Source organism: Sturnira hondurensis, unplaced genomic scaffold (assembly GCF_014824575.4).
Source record: "Sturnira hondurensis isolate 20B ecotype Veracruz unplaced genomic scaffold, ASM1482457v3 Scaffold0018728, whole genome shotgun sequence".
In the NCBI taxonomy this organism is placed as follows: Eukaryota; Metazoa; Chordata; class Mammalia; order Chiroptera; family Phyllostomidae; genus Sturnira; species Sturnira hondurensis.
Window position 1 is genome coordinate 1,097,771 of NW_028091359.1, and position 12,506 is coordinate 1,110,276.

Sequence of the window (12,506 nt, forward strand, 5' to 3'; positions counted from 1 at the left end):
AATCAGGGCCCCGCACACACATCCTGACTTAGCTATGGGAAACAACAAGGCCTTATTTCTTGCTCCTACTACATGCCCATCTCAAGTTGGAGGGGGTCTCTGTGACGTTCCCATCTCACTCAGGGACCTAAGCTGACAGAGCCTCCACCGTGTGGAATACAGCTGGTCACAGTGGGAAGGTCAAGGGAACATAGCATGTTAGTCTTTATACTTCCTTCCAGAAGTGACACATGTGACTTACGCTCACAGGCTGCTGACCATGGCAAGTTGTACGGCCATGCCTAGTTTCATGGAAGGAAAATGAGAACATTGGTTAAGAACAGTAATTACTACCAAAGTTTTCTTCCTTGATAATGGTTTTCTTGGACATCATTTTAGCAATTTATTATTGGCTAAAATTCAAGATGATATATCCCAGTCTGCCTCTGGGACTTGTTAATGTATAATATAACTATTTTTTTCTCTTACTAAATGCATGAAATTCTTCCCAGTTAAAATAAACCGTGTTTAACTTCAGGTAGCCTGTAGAGGGCACACCTGCTCACAGAATCACGGCCGTTGAGGGATCTCATCCTTCTGTGCACAGCAACACTCCCTCTGCTTGCAGAATGCATTCTAAAGGCTTTTATAACACGTTTTAAAGATTAACCATTTGATTTTACCATTTGAAAGATTAACCACAGGGCAGTTTATGCAGAGCGGTATAATTTTCACTGGAGATTACAATATAACCTTTTCATTTTTTGCTTCCCTTATCCCCTTGGTAAACAGATGTTAAAGGGCTTTTGTTAATTTGATTGATTTTAATTTGATTGAGTTTTCCCAGATGCCACTGTGTTTTTAACCTCTTCAAAAAACTTGTTTAGTTTCATTTGACAGCGTGACTAACTGTGATAGTTGATTGGAGTATTTTGTCCTCTCCCAGAGCGCTTTCCTACAGGGGGCCCCGGTACCAACTGAGGGGTGGGGGGTGGCAAATGAAATGGTACCATTTTACAGGTGACAGCATTGGACAGCAAACAAATAATAATACCACCCACTTCCCCATTTGACAAAAGTGGCCACGACTGTGCTAAAAAAGGAAAATCACCCTCTGGCCCAGTTGAGGCCGTGGAGTTCTGCGGCGGTCACCGAGGTCAGTGTGCTTAGGCCCCGTTCTTCTTGGAGGACTGTGCTTCTTTCCTCAGGGGAGGTTTCAGTGGACCCAGCTCTGGTTAGTTTGAGAAAGGTTTGTAGAGCTAGTACATGGTTAATTGTTTGAAATTAGTAAGGGATGGGGGAGCATCGTATATAAGCTACACATTTTTTCTAGGAAGGAGCCTTTTTTTCTGGAGAAGAATAATACAATTTTGCGAATATAAAAACAGTAGTAACTCCTGAGTGATTCAGCCTTAAATAATCATAGAAAATGTAGGTAGCTATTATTTGGGCAGGGATTTTCCGCCATCCTGGGTCACCTCACTATCTATGACGACAACACAGCCAGCCGTGGAGCATGCCAGGCTCCCAGATCCTTGACCACTGCACTGCAGCACCCCGGTCTCCACCTCCCTCCAGCCTCTGTTCGCAGGATCGCACCGCAGCACCCGTGCAGGCATCTCTCTGGGCCCACGTTGGTGGCTGTCCAGCCTTCTCACACTTGATTCACACTGCTCTTGTTTTTGGTTCTCAAGGCAGGACAGTCCTTTTGACCCTTTTACTTGGTTCCTATCAACTCCCTTCCATCTTGACTTTCTTTGCCATCTGCCTAGTCCTTGGCTTTTGAGATCTTTTGTGTCTGTCCTAGGACGAGCCACTATCTTGGTTTGCTCAGGACTGAGGGTTTCTCAGAACTGGAACACTCTTGCACAAACCAGCCCATTGGTCCCCCCGGTCTATCACAGCCATGGATGGAAATTCCATATGGTGGCATCTCAGGCATCTCCTCTCAACTCCATGTTCAGTGACATCGCATTGGTAGCCCGAAATCAACCACAGTGGAAGTACTGTGGTTTCCATTTATACCATGGAAATCGTAAATGCTGCAAACAAGGACTTAATTTGTTGTTTGTTGATTGTCTAGACTGAAGAATGTAATAGAGAACATGTTAGGATTGCAGATTAAACTTAGAAGTGTGTGTGTCTGGAGCCATCATATTATGACTAGAACAGAGTTGAGGAAGCATTCTCCAGTATTCGAGAACTATTGGGTTGCCAAAAAGTTCCTTTAGTTTTTTCTGTAAAATAAATGATAACATTTTTCATTTTCATCAAGAACTTTATTGATATGGATATTTTGAGTGTGTTGGCTGTCTCCCACTCTTGGCTTCTAATGGGCAGAGGCCGGGGTGCTGCTAAACATCTTCCACTGAGTAAGACAGCCCCACAGCAGAAATTATTTGGCCAAAATGTCAGTAGTACAAGAAGCTTTGCAAACCACTTTTGACGCATTCACCAGTCATAGCACCTTCTCCATACACTACACAAATCTTCTTTTGTGTTTCAGTTGCATTTTTACCTTTCTTGAAATAACAAAGCATAATATGACAGAAATGCATAGTTTCCTAAATCTTTAATATTAAAGTGGCTGCACTAAAAATTCACCAATTTTTATTTACTTATTTATTTTTATTTAATTGTTGTTCAAGTACAGTTTTCTGTCTTTTACTCCCATCCCAACCCACCACCCTCACCATTTTTTTTATGCACACTGATATGACAGTTGTCACAACAAAATCAAATAAAATTGTTTCAAATGAAGTTTAAGACAACTAAGCACTACTAGAGCCATTGTATGGAAAAAATTAATGAACTTTTTAGCCAACCCAATATTATCTGATTCAGCAAAGAACACAAATTTGACAGACGAGTGAAATTCTGAAATATGTCTCTGCTGTTTCACTTTAATCCTAGTCCTTAACATAAACGTCAACCAAGATTCACGTCAGAACTTGATTCTTGAAAGTGTGAGTGTAGTTCGATTATGGATCTGAGAGTTGGGCAAAAATTCTCAAAGCCTTCTGTGCAAATCAAGTGGCTGTCGTGTTTGCAATAAAAGATGATATTTAATTACTAGTAAATTGTGTGCTACACGTCCTTTATATCAGTGAACTTTATAATAAACAGGTGTGCATGCATTATGCTTTTTTCACTTTGGAAAGTCAATTCTGTTTTTTCTTTATCCTCACCTCAGGAAATTTTTTACATTGCTGAGAGAGAAGAGCATTGGCGGCCTTCTCATACAGGCCCTGACCAGGACTCGAACCCCACAACCTTTTTGGTTTAGGTCCAGCCAACTGAGCCACACTGGCCAGGGGTTAGGGGTGAGAGAGGGGGACTGTTTTGCCCCCACATCACCAGGGATCTTGCTCTACATCCTACAGTGAAGAGGGCAGGCCCCACAACAAAAAGTTACCCGAGTTAAAATGTCAGTATTGGCAAGGTTGAGAACCCTGCTCTGGGGCATATATAAGCAAAATAAACTAGGTATATCTAAAACTTCTTCACATGGAGAATCCAACTCTTCTGAATCTTTTTTTTTTACTTTGGTGTTGGTTTTTGTTTGCTTGTTTTGTTTTTCACATGTTTTTCTTAATTGAGGAATAACTTACACACAATGAGATGCAAACCTTAAATATATAGTTAGATGAGCTTTGGGAAACGCATACAGTCATGTAGTCCACACCCCAAACATAGGGAATATTTTCATCAACCCTAAAGTTCCGTGTTGTCACTTCCCACTCGGCCCCCTGATCCGATTCCAAAACACCCAGTGATCTGTTTTCCCTAGATTTCCATCAACGTAGCTGTGCCTGTTCCAGAACTATATGTAAATGAAATTATGTAATCTATATAATGTTCTGTGTCCATCTGGCTTCTTCTGCACTGTGTGTTTTAAAAATTCATCTATGTCATTTTATGTGTCAGCTTAATCTCTTTTGCCACTGAGTAATATTCCATTGTTTAATATACCGTGGTTTTTTAAAATCCGTTTTACTGTTTGTAGACGCACGCTGTTTCCAGTTTGGCTAATAAGAATGGAGCTGCTATGAACACCTCTTGTGCAAGACATTTGTTAACATATGTTCTCATTTCTCTCGGATAAATATCTAGGAATGGAATTGCAAGCTTGTATAGTAGATGTATATTTAACTGTCAAGAAACTAACAGCTTTGGGACCTGCCCCTTCACACGTGGAGCTACACCCTCCATGTTCCATAGATTTGTTCTAAAGGATACATTAGATCATGCATGTAAAGAGTTTAGTGTGGTACTTGGCACAAGTAAGAGCTTGACTTATTAGCCGTTGTTAGAGTGACTCTCTCTGGCCGATAGCTTCCAGATCTCTCATTCTCGAGCACTAGGACTGTGTCTCCGGCTGCCTGCTTGTGCCCCATCAGGACTTGGCTGTGCTATAGGCAGCTTAATTTCAGCCTGGACCAAACCAAGCTCTTCTCATCCTCTATCCCCAAACCTGGTTCTGCTCTCCTGTGCCTTATTATGGTGAATCCTCTCAGTTGCCCAAGACCTCTCCCCTCCTCGCATAAAAATAGATTGCCCACGCCTGTTAACTCTACTGCCTTACTAGCTCTCATTATGCCCATTTCCCTCCATTCCCCACTGTTGCTACCTTACTTCAGACCTTCAAGTGTCTGTATCCTGGACTACAGCAGCCTTGTAACTGAGGCCCGTACCTTGAAGATTACCTCCTCCAGTGCACTGCCTATACTGCAACCAGAGGGATCCGTCCATAATACACACTGGCTTCTGCCACGATCCAGTTAGAACCCTTAGTGACTTCCCAGTATAAAGCCCTAACCCCTTATGTTCCTTTCAAGGCCTCATGCTCCAGTTCCATCCCTTACCCCTTTCATAAGCGTGGCTCCCTCCCCTAAGATTTCTTCCCATACCCAATCCTTTGCTTCGATCCTTTGCCCAGGGTGCTTGTTCTATATAGAATAAGTATCCTTCCCTCCCCTGACTCATCCTCCCCATCCCCTTTACCTCACATATACCCATCAGGACTCCACCAAGTTGTATCTAAGTTTTAGAAAGTGTTCCCTGCCATCAGATTCCTTTACCCTGGGGTTGAGGTAAGCCACCCCTCACCCCCCACACACAGGTGCCCTGACACTCGGTACTTACCCTTAGCATGGCTTTCATCACACTGTGCTCCCTGAGTTCTACCCTAGGCTCCTATCCTAGACTGAGTTCTCAGAGGACTCAGTCTTTGGCTGAGGCACTGTTTTTGGCTCATGCTAGCATCCCTGGTGCCCAGAACAGGCAGGTACTCAGTAAACATTTGGGAAATTGAATTGTACTGATGGTGTAAGAGAGTTTACTTAATTTGCTATTGGACCTATTGGGGAAGAGTGATCAGGGAGTAAAGCCAACAGCATTGGGATTAGCAGGTTCTTACATGTTTATCTTGTTTTCACAGCCTGATGAAAATTCACTGGATTTTTCCTCTTGTATGCTGCGGCCTGGTATTAAAAATGCTCAGGAACTTGCTTGTGGAGTGTGCCTGTTAAACGTGGACTCCAGAAGCCGAGTAAGTCGCACGCCTTTCCCCTGCAGATGGCAAAGCACATTCTAAACGTGGCCTGGGGGACAACCCCATTTAGATCACTGCGCTATAAGGTCTGTGCCCAGAGGTGGTGAGAATTGTATGAAGTCCTGAAATCTGGCCACAGAAATAGACATACTGTTTCAAAAGAGCAGCGGGGGGAACCTGTTGAGAGGAAGCGTGGGGTTTGCATTGTGCCTGCCGTGCCCAGTAGAATGGTAAAGAAAAAGAGTCGTTTGCAGGCAAGAGGCTCTGTTCTGGATATTTTGTTGACCTTACGGTTTCAACGTTATTTCAGAAAGAAGAGAAGCCTGCAGAGGAACATCCTAAGAAAGTATGAACCAGTTACACATTATTTTAATGTCTCCATCTTAATTTCAAGTGTGGAAGGCAAATCAGATGATTCCACTGCATCCCGAACTGTTCCAATCATGAATGCTTTACTGAGTCACCTTCGTCCCGTATTTGATTTAGTCAACTAACTGTCTGTGTGGGTCCACTTCCATCTTGTTTGCATGCTTGTGTCTCGTCATTGGCTTCTGGTGTCGTGATGAGCAGAGTAACAGAATGAGCAACTTCTGGGAGATCGGGAGTCAGAGTGACACACAGTGAGATCAAAGAGCTTCAGGATTTGGCCATTATCAGACAAAAAGCAAATTGTTTGAGTTTTGTTTTACTTATTTATAATGCTTTAAAAGGCACTATAAATAGTCCCCAGGATGTGGTTGTGGTTAGGAGTAGCTGGCTGTAACTCACCTATAAATATTATTCATCTGGAAATTATTCTCCTGTGTTTAATATCTTCTTCTTCTTCTTTAAACAAACGTGTACCTATTTGGACTTTTAAATTATGTTGATTCAGTTATCAGCTCCCAGTGGCATTGGACCCTAAGAGTTTATAATCTTATATGATAGGACTGTAATTAGCCAGTAAACTTAAGGGATTACATGTTACAGTCAAGTGCCACCTTTGGGCAAGGGCTTCCTTCACCACAACAAGGCATAGAAATTAGCCACAGTCTTTGGCTGTGTTAGTCCCCCTTCTCATGACAATGTCCGACCCCTCACAGACTTTCCTATGAAAGATCTGGCTGCCTTTTGCTGAAATTAGGTTTAATGGTAAAGATTTTTTTAAATATGTCTTTAGTTAGCAGTGAAATACTTTCTGACCTGAATTTTGATAGCCACCTGCTCAGCTTCTATGTGTGTGCCCGTTTGGCCTTGGCCTCTGTGACCTGGAGAAGTGAACGTGCGGCTCTGAGGTGCAGAAGCCTGACTTGCTCCCCGTGTCTGTTTGTTCCCGGCAGGCGTTCAACTCAGAAACAGACAGCTTCAAGCTGGCTTACGGAGGACACCAGTATCACGCCAGCTGTGCCAACTTCTGGATCAACTGTGTTGAACCAAAACCTCCTGGCCTCATCCTGCCTGACTTGCTCTGAAAAGCTCTTCTATGAAGTACCAGCTGGGTTTGGGGGGTGGTTTTTTTGTGGGGGGGTCACACCCATGGATGACAGGGACCGATGAACAATGCAAGTACTGCAAACTTCACCTATGTTAGTTTATATGAAGAATTCACCAATGGGTGGGTGTGAAAAAAGCTGCAGTAGTTTTTAGTCATTCTTACAGGTGACCTTTATCCCCTGGGTCCCGCTGCCAGTCTTTGGGATTTGTGGTAAAATTGCCCTACCCAAACCGCATGTGGGACCCAGGGGACAAAGGTCATCTGTAGTTTCCTGACTTACCTCTAGTTCTCTTAAGGTGTTTTACAATAGGGACCACAACTTTCTTTATCTAAGGAATAATTTGCTGCTGCAGTATTGAAACTGTGAAGAACTGACATTTGAAGAAAACTAAATTATTGTTGTAGGATTGGAATTGGCTAGAATGCTGAGCCAGTGCTTATTTATAACTAGAACATGTACTGTCTTGTGAAGTAGGGTGCACTTGTCCCCGTTTAGTGTGTGCATATCTGAAATGAATAAAGAAGAGAAATTGTGATTAAAATGTTCTTTTTACAGAAAAAATTGTCCATCTCCATTGAACAGTGACAGGTAAGGGCAGACTTACTAACTCTGCTGGTGCAACTGAACCAGCTCTCTACTCTCTTCCTTCATTTCTAAAACTGTCAACTTTCAAGACTTTTCCTCAAAAGTACAGACCTAAGTACTTAGCAGTGGAGAATTTTCATTTGGACAGAGGCCCAGATCCTTGATGAGCGAGACGAATATCCTTCCCCTCAGGGGCCTTCACTGAAAACCTTCTGTTTTGCCTCTCACATGGTCTGTGAGCATGGTGCTGTTTTCAGGTGATTTGGAAAGACAGCTGAATGAAATCTTTTCGCGGTGGCTTCTGTCCAAACTTCCAGAGATGACTGCATAGGTACCAGTACTGCCTGACCTAGCAGCATCTCTGAGACCTGAAAATTCAGGCTTAGGAGGCAGAGTTCCTGGCCTAGTGAGGCGGATAATATGATGTGTGTTCATGGTAAAGGTTATAGAACTTAGAAGCAGTGGAAGAAAATTGTTCAGAAAGAGCACTGAATTTTAGAAGGAAAAGGCTCATGCCTTTGTGGGGAATTTTGCCACATAAGCTAAATGCATAAAGTTGGGGGGAAGCCACGGGGTAAAGATGGCGGTGTTCCAGGGGAGAGCATGCCCGTCTAGGATACACAGTTCTATGAATGGTTGGTTATGTGTTTTATGAAGAGATTCTGAATCCTAATGTCTCATTTTGTATGACTTATGAGACTTATGACTTCTCTGACCTAGGCTGTTTTTATTTGTGAACTGAAAAATTTGGTTTTGCCTATAAAATTGCTGCTTTACATTATAAATTCCTTTCCCTTCTCAGGACAAAACCTGAGGGAAATGTTTTGTTCTGTTACACCTCCATCTTCTCCAAAAAAGGTATAGAGCATATTTCATTAAACAGAGATTGACGAGGCTTCTGCTCCACCTTACTGAGCGCCAGAACGCAGGGAGCGGCTGATGAGATCCATCTGTGTTTCTCATTTGCTCCAATTGATAGCATCTCCATCTACAAGGACTGAGACCTCCAGAGCCTGTGCCCGCACAGGACTAGTGGAGTGGAGGTAACAGCGCCCCGGGGCCCGCTGCCGGCAGGCTTTCCCTGAGGCCTCTCTGTGCCCCGGTTCAGCCTGTGCAGCACCTCGGGTTTTAAAGGGCACCCAGGTTCAAGCAGGCGTCTAACTGGCTTTGTGTGTGCCATCATAGACCGTAACACAATCTACCGTGGCCGGGAGAATGTCACTGTTTGACAGAATGTACACTGCTGAGACTTTCTTTTTGAAATGTTGTATGGATTATTCTGTCACAGTGGCCTGTGTCAATAACATTTTTAAAAGTATGCTCACCTGCTAACTGGACTGATTTCCATTCCTAGATATATTCCCTGATTTCTTAGATAAAATTTCTAATTACTGCTGACCTTCCCGAGTATGGTAGGTTTAGCGACTCCACAAGAGGAGGAAGAGGCTTCAACAAACAACAGAGCCTTGGTTACGAAAAGTATTCCTTACTTTCAGTATCTGTTTATGGAAATGTCGTGTTAGATACCACCATGAAGGATTTGGGGAGTGTGGCGTACCATCGCACTGATTTTATTTCTGCAAGTTTATTAAAATGACCCTGCATTCACCTTCACCTCAGCTCGTTAGTGGAGTCCAGTGTCCTTGGCAACAGTAACCAAGGTTACTTATTTCCGCACTATGTATTGTGCTGGCAGCTTCACCCCACTGCTTGAGTGGCAATTAATAAGCCCTTCTTTAAACATTGTTTTGCCTTTAAAATTCTTATAGCACAGTGTGTAATTTTTGTCTGGACATGCTTAAAGTAGAAGTGGCACCGGGTATATTGGGATGTTATCCACGCTGTATTTTCCCTGTGGCACTCTATAGAGGTTGCATATTTTAAATCAAGCATTTCGAGGTTGCATGTTTTTTGTTTGAAGATGTCTTCTACTTGCCTTTTATTTAATGACAAGTGTGTTCTTACGCTTTGAAAAGATTATAGGGCCTTTATGCTACAGAAATGTCAAATGCTTGTCCTGCCTGGGATCACCACAGAAATTCCTCTGCCTCCTTCTAGGCCACACGCCTCCCTCTGTGACCAGCTAATAAACTCTGACATTTAGATTAGAAAGGTGTTAGGCTTCCCTGGGGCTACGAATGCTTAGTTATTACATCCCAGTACTGGTGCTTGCCAGGATTTCTGCAGGAGATTTCCTTAATTACAGGAACATCTGTCACTGGGTGTTTTCTTTTTTGGACTTTTATCCAGAGACGATGACTTTAGGATTGTCTTGGTATTAAAGCAGCCACGGACTCCACAGCCACGGGACTGTTTTATTGCTCCTTTGAATGACTTTGATTCAGGTGCTGATATATCTCAGGTTCCTCTGGTTTTCCATGGAAACTATGAACTCTATTGGAGTTTTTCTATTTAGACAGTAATGATGCATGTTGATGAAAGCGGGCAAATGGGAGACTTCCGCCAAGATGGAGGCATAGGTGGAAACTCTGTGCCTTCTCCCACAACCAAGTTTGAATACAACAAAGGTTTGGAGAACAAAGACACAGCCAAAGAACAGAGAATTGAACTATACGGAAGTCGGACAACAACAAACCATTCAACCAGGACGGTAAGAGGGGCGGAGCCAGCAGCGGAGCAGCATCGGGCAGGACAGATCCCCCGACCTAGGGGCGCAGGCAGCCCGGACCCAGTCAGGGTGCTGGGGCAGACTGACCGCGGTCGCACATTCGCGTACAGTGAGACGGACCATGCAGGCCCCAGGGGGCGAACCCAGTGGCGGAGGGCTGACGGCAGTGGCACACTCGAGTGCAGTGGGACGAAACGCAAGGGCCCCAGTGATGGTGGCAGCTGCGGCACCTGTGGGGGCCAGGGCGGGAGGTGGCAGACGGGACGCCATTGCTCCTCTCTGACCCCGCCCCCACATACAGCGTCACAATCCAGTGACTGAGTGGCCCAACCCTGGTGAGCACCTAGGGCTCTGCTCCTCATATGAAACAGGCACGAACAGTCCAAAACATGGCTCAAGAAGAACTCAAAGTCCCAGAGCCAATAACTCTAAGCGACCAACAGATTGCCAGCCTCTCAGAAGCCCAATTTAAGACACTATTTATCAGGATGCTCACAGAATTGGTAGATTACAGTCACAAATTAGAGGAATATATGAAGGCTAAACTAATTGAAATGAAGGGAGATGCACAGGAAACCAATAGTGATGGAAAGGAAACTGGGACTCAAATCAATGGAATAGACCAGAAGGAAGAACAAAACATCCCACCAGAAAGGAATAAAGAAATGAGAATTCAAAAAAATGAGGAGAGGCTTAGGAACCTCCAGGACATCTTTAAACATTCCAACATCCAGATTTTAGGGGTACCAGAAGGGGGAAAGAAACAGCCACGAGTGGAACACTTATTTGAACAAATAATAAAGGAGAACTTCCCCAGTCTGGCAAAGGAAATAGACCTCCAGGAAATCCAGGAAGCTCAGAGAGTCCCAAAGAAGCTGGACCCAAGAAGGAACACACCAAGGCACATCATAATTACATTAGCCAAGACCAAAATGAAGGAGAGAATCCTAGAAGCAGCAAGAGATAAGGGGACAGTCACCTACAAAGGAGTACCCATCAGACTGTCAGCTGATTTCTCAAAAGAGACCTTACAGGCAAGAAGGGGCTGGAAGGAAGTATTCCAAGTCATGAAATCCAAAGACCTACAGCCAAGATTGCTCTATCCAGCAAAGCTTTCATTTAGATTAGAAGGACAGATAAAGTGCTTCTCAGATAAGGTCAAGTTCAAGGAGTTCATCATCACCAAGCCCTTATTATATGAAATGCTAAAGGGACTTATCTAAGAAAAAGAAGATGAAAAATATGAACAGTGAAAGGACAGCAAACTCACAGTTATTAACAACCACACCTAAAACAAAAGCAAACCAAGAGGACAGCTAGATCAGGAGTGGAACCATAGAAATGAAGAACACATGGAGGGTTAGCAACAGGGGAGTGGGAGGAAGAGAAGGGGGGAGAAGGTACAGAAAATAGCATAGACAGTAGGTAGAAAATAGATGGGGGGGCAAGAATAGTAGGGGAAATATAGAATCTAAAGAACTTGAGACACGTGGTTATAAACTAAGGGGGGGAGAATGGTGAGGGAGGGAGTGTGCGGGTGGAGGGGAATGAAGGAGGGGGAATAGAACAACTGTAATGGTATAATCAATAAAATATATTTTTAAAAAAAGAAAGTGGGCAAATGATATGAAACAAGAAAAGGTAGAATTTGGATGGAAACCACCTGCTAGAGACCAGGTAAAATCTGAAAGATACAATTTATATAAATATGCAGCCCCTGGCATTACATTCATGGATTCTTTCCAAAATAGACCAAAAATCTAGAAAATTATTCCATGGATAAGCTAGCTACAACCTACCTGCCTGGGGTAAATGAAGTTAAAAAAAAAAAAGCAGCGCTGTGCCCAGTGGCTGCCCTAACGAGAAGGGGTAGCCTGACATTGCCCAGTAACTGCTGAGGAAATGGAGTCAAGGAGAACTAATTAAACCATCAAGTCCCTGATGAGTTGTACTGTCTGGCTTATTAGGAGCAGTTGAAACTTTGTCTGGGTTTCCACAGGGGAAGCTATTGTTATTTGCTTATCTCCTGTATTAACATTTCATTTAGGACATTTGTGTGTGTTAACAGTCGGCAAAGGCACACCTTTTGTGGAAAACCAGTTTCTCTGCCGGAGGACTCAGTTTTGGTGCACTCCAGTTACCAAGAGAACTAAAAACTGCCTTTTATCAGCGTGTACACGCTCTGCTATTTTCCACTGTCCCAGCACTGTAAACAAAACTAATACCTGCCCATCTGCAAGGACGTGGAATGTTGTCATGATTCTGCTGGGGCATCTATTTTATG

The 12,506-nt window shown here is 43.6% G+C and overlaps 1 protein-coding gene across 15 annotated transcripts in view; it reads left to right on the forward strand.

The window, feature by feature from the left end:
• SYNRG (synergin gamma) overlaps nt 1–12,079 on the forward strand; it is an 80,749-nt gene extending 68,670 nt beyond the window's left edge. For 12 of the 15 annotated variants that reach the window (XM_037070192.1, XM_037070194.1, XM_037070197.1 and 9 more), the window contains 5 exons: nt 5,420–5,530; nt 5,844–5,879; nt 6,853–10,024; nt 10,432–10,436; nt 11,833–12,079. In XM_037070192.1, coding sequence (XP_036926087.1) covers nt 5,420–5,530; nt 5,844–5,879; nt 6,853–6,984 — 279 coding nt within the window. In that variant the 3' untranslated portion in view covers nt 6,985–10,024; nt 10,432–10,436; nt 11,833–12,079. The remainder of the gene's footprint in view (nt 1–5,419; nt 5,531–5,843; nt 5,880–6,852; nt 10,025–10,431; nt 10,437–11,832) is intronic. The other 3 variants (XM_037070191.1, XM_037070202.1, XM_037070201.1) reach the window with 1 other exon arrangement.
• Nucleotides 12,080–12,506: the final 427 nt, after the last annotated feature.